At 42.7% G+C, this 14,991-nt stretch overlaps 1 protein-coding gene across 1 annotated transcript; it reads right to left on the bottom strand.

Moving 5' to 3' along the window:
* Positions 1-8,976: 8,976 nt before the first annotated feature.
* LOC120903767 (17-beta-hydroxysteroid dehydrogenase 14-like) lies at positions 8,977-10,071 on the bottom strand. Its single transcript, XM_040313373.1, has 2 exons — positions 9,469-10,071; positions 8,977-9,382 (listed from the first exon to the last, which is right to left on the bottom strand). The coding sequence occupies exons 1-2, from the start codon at positions 10,019-10,021 to the stop codon at positions 9,162-9,164; spliced, it is 774 nt and encodes a 257-aa protein (XP_040169307.1). The 5' UTR covers positions 10,022-10,071; the 3' UTR covers positions 8,977-9,161.
* Positions 10,072-14,991: the final 4,920 nt, after the last annotated feature.

The raw sequence follows: 14,991 nt of genomic DNA on the forward strand, positions 1-14,991 counted from the left end.
TTTCCGTACATCCTACTATGGCCCGTGTCGACGACTTAGGAAATTTACCATTAGTTCCTTTTGGCTATTATTCCTATGGCTATTACAGAACTGTAATTATTCAAAGCAGATTGTTATACTTATCGACATGTAGTCAGAGTAAGCCAATGGCATTCGCTGCTTAATAAACATAAATTATGACTTTAAATGTGTTAGTTTTGTTAATTTCAGCTATAATAGGTATACCAACATGTAGTTCTGGTGAACATTGTATTGTGGTGTGAATATTGTAATTTTCCAGCTAAACAAACCCTAATCGATCCTCAGGTAGATTATCAATCGAATGGTAACAAAATTTTACGTCTAGTTTGAAAATTGGACAAGATGTTGGCAAACGATTGGAAAAAAAATCACTATACCATCAATGTATTGAGCAACTGTATTCTATGTTAACAAATCATTCAGCTGAATTATATAATTTGAGCCACGACTTCTTTGTGAACCATTATGGGGCCCTTCACGGTTCTAGTCAGCTTTTTTGTATGGAGTTTGACAGTTGAAGGCTGAAAACATGGCAATGCTCTATACACAACCATCCACAAAACTAGCCACACAACAGGTCGTGGTCAATTGCAGTCCGTAACGCCTAGATTATTCCAGCCTCAAATCTGGAATTAGATTCGAGTACCTGCTCGAAAAAAATTCGTGTTTTTCATTCTTGCCAAGGTGCATGAAAGAGATCAGGTCGTCCTGTTGTATCGAAACAAAAATGGATGTTAAAAGTCGTTCAAATTGGATTTGATTTCGCTTACAATTAGCAGTATTCACGTGTTTGTAGAGCTTTTAGTGAATAGAATGAAGATATTAAAAAAATCAACCTTCTAAAGACATACACCTTGGAATGAGCCCACCTGTATATTATATACACTTTGATAGCTGCTCGAAAACTGCTATAAAATGCAAACCACTAACTGGCTGAAATTTAAGCCTACGAACTTAAAAGAGAAAGGGGCCCTATATTACTGAATTATGTTATGTTATGTTTTATTTCCGCTTAAATTTTGCTATTTTATGATAACTATACTTTATATTGTAAACTATTTTTATGTAACTATAAGTTATGAAACTCGGTAATACACAAAATTTTAGTGCATCATTTTTCTTAATTTATACCCAATTGTTAACACACCTAATTTTGAACATTTTAGATTTAGGGACTATGTTTTGAGTATAGGCATTTGATATCAGCAAAATTAATTAAATTGATTTGATGAAAATGACAGTTTTACAAGCATTCTAATCCACTGCCCATAATATATCTACGAATATACAGTCCCTCACATAATGTTCAACACTTCTACAAAGCTAAGCCCTGTCCTGTCCTCGTTATATCCTTGTGTGTGCACGCAACCGTAACCCACACGTTACGGACTGCAACTGACCACGACCTGCGTGATTCCTGAGCCGGTGGAACTAAAAGACCACTTCCAACACTGCGAGCCACACACACACACACATATCCACACACGAACGTGTAGCCACTTACACGCGTGGTAATGCAATTAATTTAACGTGATCCTGCTACCACTCCACCACCCGGGAGGACGCTTCTTCCAAACGCAACCTCACTAATCACACTCAAACGCTGGCGAAACACGCCCCAAAAAACTGGGACAACTCCACTTGGTTTCGCCAGCACTTGGAAGCAAGTAAAGGGGAAAATGGAAAAAAGGGACAAAAGTAGTAAGGGCAGTAAAGCAGCACGCGAAAAAGGATTGCCACCTTGCAGCGTCGTGGCAAATGACAAAGTACGAAGCAAGAAACCGTGCTCGTTGTGTGAGGGATTTGTGTTCCGTGATCGTGTTCTCTCGAGTTTTGTATCCTGACAAACGCACATACGTGTTAGTGTGCAAAAAAAGTAGAAGAAGAAGCATGGAAACCCCTTACACACATCACACGCCACACTATTTGCTGGCTGGCTGGGTTAGGTTGGGTTGGGAGAACGTAGACGGGCGCGTGTTTTGCGTCTGGGAAGGGTTTTGGGGTCGATTAAAGCGAAAAAACGGCACGTCATCATGCAGCACCGTAGCACGTAAGCTGCGGCGAAAAAAGGTAGCACACTCACACGCAAGGGCCGAAAATTAAAAGGCCTTTCCCCTCCCCTCCTAGTGCCCGGAGATCTTCGTGGGGTTGCGGAAAGGATCGCGAGGGTCGCTGCAATAACTACACGCACCCATTTTTCGGGGCACGCTTGCTGCAGATCGGCTCCACCGATAAGTGGGAAACCGTATAACAAGAAAGGATATTCGTGAAAGGAATCAACCCAACCTTCCTCCCGGTGTGCGTGTGTGCATGTAGGCAGTTCGGGTTCGTCGTCTCCTAGTTTCTGATGATGCACGTGCAAGAAGCAACGGAACCGAACTCGATGGAAGGTAGCATGGATGCTTGCTGTTGTTGTTTTTTGGTTGGTTGTAAGGTTGGGTTGGTTTTGGAAAGCACTCAACAGTTTTTTTTGCGTTTTGCATGGGCATGGACCGAAGGGTGATTGACTCCCCGTGAGGTGTTGACAGAGGACATATCATCGGAGGTCCCTTCATGGGGTGGAAATTGTGCGGGAGAGGTTTGGATCGTTTTACTCGCGCACCCACTGACACTGAGTCTGTTTTGTATTTTTATCCATTTTTTATGTCACATGGACACATCCTTCACCGCGTTGTCAGCGTTGTTCCGGGCAATGGGGCACGTTCCGCTTAATGGTCAGTTTTGTGAAATGTCGTTGTTATAAATAAAGCTATTACCTTTCACCTGTCTCCGGTGGGGTGTTGGCCGTGCATGATGCATTTAAGAACCATACCACTTTTGTTGAAATTAACCCATCTTGTTGCAGCTTTAAAGGCTGTGAAAGTGGAAGTAATGTGTGCAAGAATGACGAGTTGAAGAACAGCATTTATTATTATGTTATGTTTTACGTTTGATTGGTGCCAAAAGTAATTTATTTTCTGATACAAAATAGTTGACAAGTAAAGTTTTATTAAGGCTGGATAGCCGGGGGATATCTATTAAGCTAGAATCATAAAACATAATTTGACATTACTAGAGCAAAGCTTGGATAAATAACTAATTATTGCTGCAAGAATCTTGATTTGATCAACTGTCAGGATCATGGAACGGGTCTCTTTAAAGTTATAGGTATTAGGAAGAAGGATCCTATGGCTAAAATTCAGATATGCAGCCAGCGGGCTCTTTTAAAATCAGATGGTTCCCATCCGGGATGATACCATGCAGTAAAGACTGACTATCTAGTTCTTTGATACTCGATACTCGCTAACCCAAAAATTATACTAAAAGCTATTAAAAAAAATTATACAAAATCAAACCAACTATTGCTTTGAGGTTTAAAATGAGGCAAAACAAGATATCTAACGTGTTAAAATAAAAACACAGGCTAAACCTGAGTCTGAGATTTTGAAAATAGAAAAAAATGGAAACCTAATTTGAATCTTGATACAGTGGAAAAATTCGAACGAAAGCAAGTCGACATGGGATATTCTTCTTCTGTTTGGCGTAACGATTTACGTAGTTATCGCAGCCTATACACTACTGGCTTTCGAGACTTAATAAGTACCATTAAGCCTACGACTCAGTCCTTGTTATGTGGGTAACTTTTCATATGAGGCTTGAATCCAAGACGGGAATGTTTGAAAATTGTACGGGTTTGCGGGACTGCCTCCATGTAAATGGGATCTTCTCAAACAAATCAATCTTTCTAAAAGAATTTTTATATTCTCGTCTTAAGTATTAAAACGATGCTCACTGTCCCTAAAACCTAGGACAATCTGTTATAGTTGTGTAGGTACATTTCTGACATTGTATTAGTCCCGAAGATCTGTTGCATAGTCCTTGAACTAGGCCAATTTAACTACAGTAGAACGTTGATTACTCGGGCAACTCGGGTCCGCACGGCTGCCGGTTAATCGATTTCCATGGATAATGGTCCAAGAAATGTTAAATTCAAATAATAGTTATAAAATTCAATGGCATTACTAACAATTAACATGAGTAGAATACTATTCTTAAGCTCTCTTTTCCATACTTTGTTTTCACAAACCTATTCAGCTAAAGCCTCATTTGACCCGTTAACAGGATAATTCGTTATACCTTACCCGCACCGATTATATGTTATAGGGTCACAATTTACTGTTTGAACAGGAATTGAATTAATTTATTATATGATAGTACTCGGATAGAAGCCTATTAAGTCGTAGGTCAGGTTTTTTTTTGTGTTTGTCCCGCTTATCCTCACAGCGTATGCTTCACGGTTCAATTCAGTAGAGAGCGTTTCTGTGTAGAAAGGGGAAAAATTCCACCTCCCACCTTCCTCCCCGTCAGCTCCAACCCCTGCTCAATTACAAACAAATGAAATCGCGAAACAATCTACAATCAACCCGAGAGAAGAAGAAGGAGGAGGTGGATGGGGCATGATAATAATACGACCGGCTGTACGATTTATGTGCCCCCTCCTTCCGCCATCTAGGTATGAATTATTGATAGCGAAAGCATTTGAATCGCTAATTTGAAACACAACCGGAAAGTGGAAGAGTTTCCAACATTTGCATCCTCCATACGGTTTTGCAAGCTAATTAACATGCCCGCTCCTCGCATTCCTGCCTGCGTGCAGCGCCCCTTCGTTGCCTTTCGAAGCCAATCTTGCGTGATGTCGGTTGTAAATCAATTTGTACCATCCGCTCCTAACCCCCCGCTAACAGCCGCTTAGCACAGTTTACTGGCTGGCAGAAACCCTTTGGGAGTGTTGTTTCTTTTTTTCTCCCTTTCCTCTTTCCCAAACGACCACACTGCTCAGTTGATAAAACAAATGCATGATTTAGAGAGATGGGCTGAGATGGGCTGTACCAGGAGGTGCATAATGCAACGTGCACTTCCGGACATTACTCGGAGTGAGATATGGGGTGGTGCGGGGGTTAGTAAAGCAAAGCCAGTTCTGAGCAATAGCAATGACAGCTTGCAGCGTAACTGCACTAAATTGTCCTACATTTGAAGGATCTTTTTTGTGTTGCTTTCCTTTAAACGCAAAAAAGAACACTCACATAGAAAATGCCGTGCTGTGTTAGTCTTATCGCGGTTTGTTAAGTGGCGGGCAAAGCTTTAGCGTTTAGCGGGCACTAAATATTCCCATCGCAAAGCTGCCCGTCGATCGTTCACGCGAGCTCGTTCACAAATCGTTCGTGCAATGTTCAAACATTCGCTGCAGCAGCAGCAGCAGCAGCAGCAGCTTGAGCAAGTGTTTCGCCCCAAATTCGACATGTTTCCGGTACAACAAATGCTACCGTTCTTTTTCTAATTCTTTCTACACGTTTTTTTTTATTTTGGCTGGCTTGTTCCGCGGCAGTGTTGTGTCCCTGACAAATGGGATCCCGTTTGTGACCGGGTTCGTCGCCATCGCCGGGAGCGGCTGAGAATGGCTCGAACCTCGAATCCATGGGTGCGTTTTGTGCCCGGCTCAGCCGCGATAGGATCGCTATGATAGTAGCAAAATAGTGTGGTGGTGGCTGAAACGATAGAAACTGACTGAGAGAGAGATAAAGGCACATAGAGAGAGCGAGAGACCAAAAGGCACAAGTCTTCCCGCAAATGCTAGCGGATTATTGATGAGCGACGATAAATTCCACCGCGATTGTACCCGAAACGAGTTCCACGTTACCGGGGGTTTTCCACACATCGATACGAGAACGGCTGCGTACGGTAGAACAGCCGGTTCGCCGGTCCATTACGGTCCCTTCGCTCAGAACCTGCCGAAAAACGGGCATCAAATTGAGTGCATATCGAGTGGAAACAGCACTACGGCGAGGTGCCGGCTGCCCATGTTTCACCGTTTGTCTTTCTATCGCCGCAATGAATCGCGAAAAGCTTGTGCGAGCAAGTCGAGGCAGACCGAGCGTAACCGAGTAGTTGCAGCAGCAAGCGCCAAGCGCCAGGCCGGCAGGTTTGCAGTTTTGCTTTCCTCAGAAAACGCCCCGGAGATAAACATCGCACCAGCGACCTGCGTCCAGCAAACGGGCAGCCTTGCACATACACACACACACGGTCCGGAAACGACACGGTTAAAAGGATAAAGTGTTATTTATTCGGTGCCTTCTGTTTATGTTTGCTTAAGATGCATCTCGCATGCCGTGGCCTGGGAGGCTGGGTTTTTGGGGTTCACCATAAAGTGAGCGAACCCCCGGGGTGAGCCTGCCGTACTGAAATGACGGTTCCGGGGTCCCCTTTTCCGAGAACGCGCCGGACCCGGTGCATCGTTGTGCCGGAAAATTAATGTCCCCGCTCACGGTGGGCGCGTCCCACCAAAAAGGATCCGATCCGTGTTGCGGAGTGTGTGGAATCCTGGCCCGGCCGTTGCTGCTTGGGAATAAATGAGACGAACAAGACATAAACCTTTCGATGGCTAGCGTCCAACCACCGTGGTGGTGGTGGTGGTGGTAAGATCTCACTCTACATTCTACGCTGGCAGGCCGGGCCATGGCCATGGAGTTTTGCAATGTCCAGCCCGTCCCGTACACGGGGCGAGATTGAAATCTCCACCGGCAAAGACAAACACACTCTGCTCGCGCAACCCTTGAGAGGATGCATAAACCGGCGCTGTCCAAGAATTTGCTCTTCCAAGACAAATGAAGTTCCGCTGGCCTCTGGGTCTGTGTGTGTGTGTGTGTGTGTGTGTGTGTCTGCACGGTCGGAAGCCTTAAACCTGACGGCGCACAGAAGTGCAGACGAGCGCATAATATATTCGTGCCAATTTGCTGAGTGATCTTTGGCTGTGTACCGTAACGGTCTGCCGCTTTGCGAATCGCTTCGCTGCGAAAGTGCGATTAATGAAGTGTTCCCGGTGGCGTGTTTCCGCTGGATGATGTCGTCGTCGTCGTCGTCGTCGTCACCGTCATCGTCGTCATCGTCCTTGCGTCGTTTCTCTGCGTTGAACACCGACATGTTTAATCTTGCGAGCGGCAATAATCTCGCTTTGCTGGTTTGCATCGACACCAGGTGTGTCTGTCCATAGTAGGTGTGTGTGTGTGTGTGTGTCTGTGATCGACAAACATCGCCATCATCAACTCGTTATCGGTTTGTCGGAAGGGCGCGGGGGAGGGGGGTGGTGTATATTTGCTAGCAATGATCTGGCCTTCTAGTTGAGTTTGCTACTTGAAGCAGCGTGTCCTTCTTTTGACAGGCAATTATTGGTGAAGGATACGGTTATTAATTTAGTTGCGTTACCTTTCGAGGTTAAAAGTGCGTAGGTTCGCCTGAAAGTATGCAATAATTTACTAAATGAATCAAGTCAACTAAATATTTAAAGCTGCAATTTGAACACAAAAGTGAATCTGATTTGAATATAAAATTAAGCTATCATTTTACAACTTTTATGGGAGTTTTCTTTTTCTAATGTATTTAACCGATATTCCGTACAATTATTCGGTGTTAGACGGAAAAATGTCAAACAAATCCATCCACCAAATGATTTCCAACACAGTATGTAATTTTTTGTTCAAACTTTTACGAAAGCATTGCATTAAAGACGGAATTTGATTTGTCTTACGAGTGGCAAGACGTTTAAAGGAAATGCGCGGTTAGAAAAAGCTGAACATCCATTTAAGGTGTCAGCCTCTTTGAAGACGTTAGCTTAAGAAGCACCTCTCCCACAGTCCACCAGACGGAGTAGGCCATGAACCTTACACTTATGATAGAACGTTGTTAGAGACGTCTCACGTTTCGTTTATTGTTTCTTTCTTTTACCCAAGAAATTATTGTCAAATTACTGTGTCAATGCTATTGTTTTTCTGAACAAACGCTAACTTGAAGCTCAAGAAGCATTACGAAACTGTTAAACCATGTTGTCATTTGGTGTTCTATTTTTGTTCTTTTATTGCTTTATTTAGGGAACCTTTTCTATCATAACACCAGTTTTTCCAAATCTTTACTGAAGTGAAATGGTTCTATATGTTCTCCATACTTGTTGTGCATTTTGTGACTAATTCCACACATTTTATCAACTGTCATAAATGATAATCATTCCATTCTAAATGTAATTAATTGTACTGCATATTAATAGTTACACCGTAAAATAGAACACTTTCTATACATCTAATCTAATGGAAAGCTGTTTGACGAAACCCGTTGTCCGGTTGAGTAAGGTAATGCAATGTTTTTAAAGTGGTAATACAAAATCGTTTCGTAGTTTTAACCTGACGGCAAACGTAATGCAAACGTCCTTCGTTCAGTTAGATATGTCAAATCAGAGACAAAGCGAATCGTCTAACAGGAAAACTGATAGACAAAAAACTGAGTCAGGTAATGCAAATGTCATTCGTTCAGTTAGATATTCAAATCAGAGACAAAGCGAATCGTCTAACACGGATCATAATAGAAAATCAGCATTTTTGACACATTTTCTCTAGCACTTCATATTATTGGCCCTATTGTCACTTTATAGTTTATAATAAAACATACATTTTTCACTGGCTGGAAAATGTTATCGTTTGTTAATTATCTTCCATCAGTTGTACCATTTGTTTTGAATACAATTGGAATTTCCAACCTGCCTGTCGAAAATGAGTATTATGGAATCCAGTTACGATCACAAAAGATTCACTAAAGAGACAGTTTTATCAACAGCGTGCTAGAGCTGTCACCTAGAATGTAGAAAGTATGAAGATATCCGCTAGATGGCGCTGCTGCCTAAAGCTTTAGCACAACGACGAAGGCTTCTAGAGGAGAATGCTAAGAAAAGTAGTAACTAAAAACGGTGTTGATGTTTGGAAAAGCCTTCTTCTAAATTGTCCAAATATTGTTTGTTAGAAATATGAAACACTGGAGTTACAAGAACTTTAAGGCAAAAATGTTGTTAATTGGAGAAAAACTGTTAAAAATCGTCCTGTGGAATTAGTACAGAACGAATTGTGAACAGCTTCCATTACTATAAATGAAAAACAATTATATTCCTGCAATGTAGGTTAATTATGCAACATCGTGTATTTATAATTTTCCTCCTGTTTGGTACATCGTCACATCGCTACAAAGCTTATCTAATGCGAAGCATTCGAAGAATGTTTCTGGAATGTGATTCAACCAATCCCGCTCGTTCCATTCTCATCCGTGATGCGTGATTGATAGACATTTCACCGTGGCGTCAGGATGTGCTTTCCACCGTCCACCCGCAGACAGGTGCCGGTGGTGAAGCTGGCCGTCGCATCACAGGCCAGGAATGCGATCGAGGCCGCCACCTCCTCCCCAGTTCCGACGCGCCCCAACGGGTGCGTCGTTTCGCAGTGCTTCAGATAGGCGGCGTACGCTTCGTCCTCCATACCGATCGCTTTGTGGAAGTTGGTCACAATGACCGCTGCAAATGTGGAAATGCGAAAAAGCAGGATGATAACGTAACGCACTGCCCCTTTGGGGAAATGCTCTTGCCCTCCACACACTCACCCGGATTGACGGAGTTGACGCGCACACCCTTCGCGGCCAGATCCAGCGCGGTGCAGCGCGTGAACTGATCGAGTGCCGCCTTGGAAACGCAGTACGACAGCGCATTGTGGAACGAGTTCGTGCCGGCCACACTCGACACGTTCACGATGTTCCCCTTGGCCGCGAGCAGATGGGGCAGGGCCAGCTTGGTCAGCGCAAACACCGACCGCAGGTTCGTGTCGAGTATGTCATCGAACTGGTCCAGGTCGGCTTCCTCGATGCTGCCGCCCGCCCCCTTCCCCGCATTGTTTACCAACACATCCAGCCGGCCGTACTTGGCGATGGTCAGCTTGAGGAGCCGCTCGAGATCCGCCCGCTTCGTCACGTCCGTCACGACGGTCAGCGGAGTCGCCTTGCCCAGGGCAGCACACTCCTTACACACTTCGGCCAGCTTCGCTTCGTTCCGGGCAGCAAGCACACAGGATGCGCCGAGATTTGTGAGATATTTGGCCGTGGAAGCTCCAATGCCCGAGCTAGCTCCGGTGATGAGCACAACCTTGCCGGTGAAATCCATTCCTAGCCCGACGACGATGGTACGATAACTGATGGTACGTGAAACGAGCGCTGTACTGTTTCTTTTTAAATGGCCGTGATACTGTCGCTATCTTATCAGGTTTGCACAGATGATAGCACTGTTTCTTGTATGATGAGGTGTACAGGTGTGTTTGTAAGTGTGTGAGATAAACGAAACAAAAATAGCAGGTGATATTGAATGGGTATGTTGAACATTCGGCTCACCGGTTTGTTTGCAATCGGCACATAGGGTAGGTCCCGTTTGGCGTGTTCGAAAACGACCTGCAATGCACGCACACCGTTGCCTGATTCAGTTGGTGGAACTGATGAGGTGAGGTGAGATCTTCGCAATAGTATCTACAAGACAATGGGGTTTGCCGTTAAGATGATAAGCCTATGAGTAGTAGTGCAGTGGCCTGCTGCTGGGAAAACATTGGACAACTCAATCAAAACAATCGGTACAATAAATATTAATGTCAATATAGGTGTTATTCCTGGAGTAAAACTTGTTACTGATGATAATAATTCATCTAAATCGTGTTCTTTTTGAAGATCAAACTGTATGGGCAATTGCTACTGTTTGAAAACTAAATTAGTACCCGTTATCTTATCTACGGTTTTTTGAAATTAACTTTCGAATGAGGAATAGAAATACAGTGAAGTCTCTCTAAGGTGGATGCTCAAGGAACCTACAGTTAAATCAAAGAAGGCTAACAAAATGTACATGATATTATGGAGTATCCATGACGACGACAGTCGAATTGTTCATATTAAAGAAATAATTCATCTTGGAGAAACTGCTGCTCAAAGCGATTTCACTGTATTAATAGTTGTGGTTATGTTAAGGCCGGGCTACATTGATCGTACTCGCAAGCGTAATTTTGATTTTCACTAGCGCATCTGGCGGCGGCTGGTGGAAGCTTTTTTTGGTCATCGAGGGAATGGACCTGCCGGATCTCAAAATTAAGTAGTTTTTCCATCGTTTTCCATTGCAAAAATGGATGCAATGCGTGCAAAACATGTGTATCTACGTTTTACAAAACTTTTCTCCTCCGATTTAAGTAAAAAACATGGAAAATTAACTTATTTTCTGGAGCGGCTCCAAATTGTTTGGCAAAATGCTTCGGTCAGCCGCCGCCAGATGCGCTAGTGAAAATCAAAATTACGCGTGCGAGTACGATCAATGTAGCCCGGCCTTTAGACTCTGCATTAAGAACAAAATGCATGCATTTAATTATTTACAGGCTTTGATTTTTTTAGAGCTTTACAAGTACAGGTAAACAGGTATTCCCCGATATACGCTATCAATGCGGACATGAGGAAATTGCGTATCTCGAATATTCACGTATATCGAATTTCGAAGTTTTCGGTGCAATTATAGCGAATTTTTGTGTAATTTTTGCTTGAAATCGTAGGTTTTATCCTCCACATTAGTTATTTGAGGTGATTTCAACTGAAAAGTACCATTTAGTACCTTTGTAAATGGTATTTTAAATTCGACCAAAAGGGAATTTATTTTGCATTTGACAATTGATGTGTCAGCTCAGTACACTTTGCTCAAATAACTGTCATGGTTAGAATATCACGTATATCGAGTATGGCGTATATCGGGGAATACCTGTACTTAGTTTTACAGGAGTCTATGATGATCCGATATACAGGTATTTCCAAGAGTTTGGTAGAGTGTTATACAACTTTACTAAATGAGGATATTTCTAAATAGATTTTAAATTAATTAATTGTTACAAGCAAAGATAAGACAAGTCCTGCAGTCAGGCAAATGGCAGTTACAGATCGTACGAAAGGTATAGCGGGCAAAGTACGTGTCTGGTTCTGTAAACGGGACATCATGAACGAACCGTCATGTAGCGCTTCTACAAACATGTTTGGGAGTCGTGCATCAATCGAAACGTAACCGACAAAGGGAATAAGTTAGTAGACAATTATAGTTCTACCCTATTTTTGAAAGTTCGTTACTTTTTTTCGTAACATTACCATTATTTAAGTTCGTATGTAAGTGCCTATTAAGTCCAAGAATCAAATATGATAGTAAGATTACTATCTAACACCGGAATCGTGATTCTTTAAACCTACAATTGTCTTCCTTGGTTTCGTCTTTGTAGTGGACTAGTGGGAATGGAAGCTGTGTCAGGTCTTTTAACAGCATCAACTCCTTCGCTTTGATCTTCAGCCGAGCAGTATCTGCAGAGTATCTGCTGAGTAAAATGAGTTATTATTCTATATTAATGAGCTGTATTTGGAATACATGGAATATAACTCAAAAAAGCAATCAAGCTAAGTAGATGCTAAAATGTACTTTTCTATAAAAAAAATATTGCAAAACCAAGATGAAATCGCCAACCAATTGGCAATGTTTTAATTTTAAATTACCTTCATTCCAATTTTCCTCCCATCATTCTGCCTCATACATTGCCCATTGAAAATGTGTTATAATGGATTCACTTTTAAAAACAATCGCTGTTGATATTTATTTAATACTTTCTCCCTTGCCTGGTCCATCACCCCCTACCCCTTATCAAGATACAACTTTTGGGTCTGCAAATGCATATGTTACAGAGGGGGGGGGGGGGGGCTTCCATGAGGTTTATTCAAACGCACATCGCGCTCCCTTCTCTAGCTGTGGTCAACTCGCGTCATTTCGATGCCAAAACCCGAGAACTGGAAGGAATATCCCACCCAACATCGGACAGCAGCAGCAGCACTACCACCACCACCACCACCGTCATCGTTGATTTTTCGAATCAGCCACCGAATGGGCCCGTAGTGTTAATATCTTTTTAATATTGATAAAATATCAAATGAATCGTCTGCAAAGCGTGCGCGCGAACCGTTCTCCGTTTTCACCGGCTACTACCCACCCAACTCTCGGCCCACTTCCGGGCGGGGTTTGAAATGGAATTTAAAATTTTATCTGTTGCTGACAACGAATTAAACTACCATATTTGCATACCCGAAAAATGGCGAAATAATGATGACGTTCCGGTGGTGCAGCAGCGCACGGTAGGGCGCTGGCTTTGAGCGCGGCTGATGGTGGGGTTGGGATTGATGATAATATGGTTAAGTGTAATTTGCATACATGAACGCGAACGAGTTTCAACGTGCCCGTGCTCCGCCGAGGGAAGCTTTTCCACGTGGGTACGTTAAAAGCATCGCACCGAAGGGGATTGAAACGCGATATTATTGTTGTCGTGAAGCGGTCCGGCTCAATCTGCGTAGTACGGAGACCCGCTTTTCCTAGAACGCGTCCTCTCTTTTGGGGTGGCTGCAGCCAGCCATAAGGGAACGTTTTACCTCGTATCTAAAACGGTTCTAAATTTCAACTATCCAGCGATGCACCCGGTTGGTGTGTGGGAACGAGTTGCACCAGCGTGCCCGGTACAAGCTGGTATGACAAGCCCCTGTGCTGGCTGGCTGGCTGGCTGGTTGGCTCGGTGGGTTTCGCACGGTAGCGCGCTGTGGGCGGATAATTCGACCAAAATAGGCAAACCCTTCTACAAACAAAACATCCCCCCTCCTTTTGGTTTGGATGGATGCGCATGCATCCATAATTGGTGCGAGATAACGCAATTATCAAATTTATACTGCATTATGTGTAAGTTGGCAAAGCGGTTCCATGCTGCCAGCTTGGGGGAAGCATATTTGCGTTCGGGTTCTATCGTGACGGATCAGTTATGTGGCAGCTTGCTGAGATGGAGTAGCTCGAGGTCGAGAATTTCTGGGCCAACGGTTCAATATAGAAGCTAACGGGATGCTTATGGTAGTGAAGATGTTGTGAAGCGCTTTGTATGCGTTTAGCTGTGTAGTGGAACAACTTCTGATAATTTCTTTTTTAATTTCTCTGCAGTATGCAGTCGCAGCCACCTAGTTTTGGCTCTAAGGCATCCGATTTTTGACTCTAACGCACCTATTTTTGTCTATAAGTCATAAATTTTTGATCAATTCTAATTTTACCGCACAAAAACAATACAAAAACCACAATTTGATTTATTTTTCTGAAAAAAATAATACATTTTTATCAATTCTAAGCAAAATTGAACAGGGCACTAAGAACACTCGAAGAGCCCTCAAAGCCCTATCCTTACCCAATTTCCTCGTGGTATTGGTTGATCAGATCGAAATTCTGCATTCCTGTTGTTAGCCTCCGGTTGGGAAGAAATACAGTGACGTTTTCGTATAATTATTACGCATATATATATTTTTTTGAGATGCCGAGACTGGCGTAGTTCTGCTTTACGATTAATTAACGTGTAGCTGGTAGATTCGTAGCCGAGACGGTTGTTGAGCCAAAAGAAAAAAAAAAGATAGTACATAAGAAGAGAAGCGAGAATAATCGCTTAATGTGCGTCAAAGGCTGATTCCTTCATCTAACAACATCATTAATTGCATAAACTGTAAAATCAACGTGCAATAATACATAATAATACATAGACTTACTTGTTATTCTGAGAGCTTTTATTACGTTGAAATGAAGAAAACGAAAAGCTCACATTTCGTTAGAACAATACTTCCTAAATGAAAGACGTTTCATATTTTCTCATTAGACCATTAGACTCATTAGAAGTTTAGTTTTTCAGCAAAACTATAGGGCGAATAGTATTGTTTATGTTTATGTGGAGTTTTTTATTCGGTTTAGGCAAATAACGCTTTATTTAGATTTCAGTTCACAACATGTTATTCGCTTCGCGGTCCGAATTCAACTCCTCGCGCTTAACCCGCGCTCCCGATTTTAAACCTGCGCGTTCTCTCTCTCGCTACTCGTTCCTAGTTCTCTCTCGTTCTCCTGATCTCGCTACCGTTATTTCTCTCTCTCACTACCACTAGCGCTTTTCCTTTCTTACATTTATGAACATAAGAATCCGTTTTTCCTTACTATAAGTTGAATAAAATACAATTTGCCTTACTATAAATTTTGAAATTGCCTTCAGATGTCTTTTTTACACGTATTTCAAT

This window comes from Anopheles arabiensis, chromosome 3 (assembly GCF_016920715.1).
Source record: "Anopheles arabiensis isolate DONGOLA chromosome 3, AaraD3, whole genome shotgun sequence".
Classification (NCBI taxonomy): Eukaryota; Metazoa; Arthropoda; class Insecta; order Diptera; family Culicidae; genus Anopheles; species Anopheles arabiensis.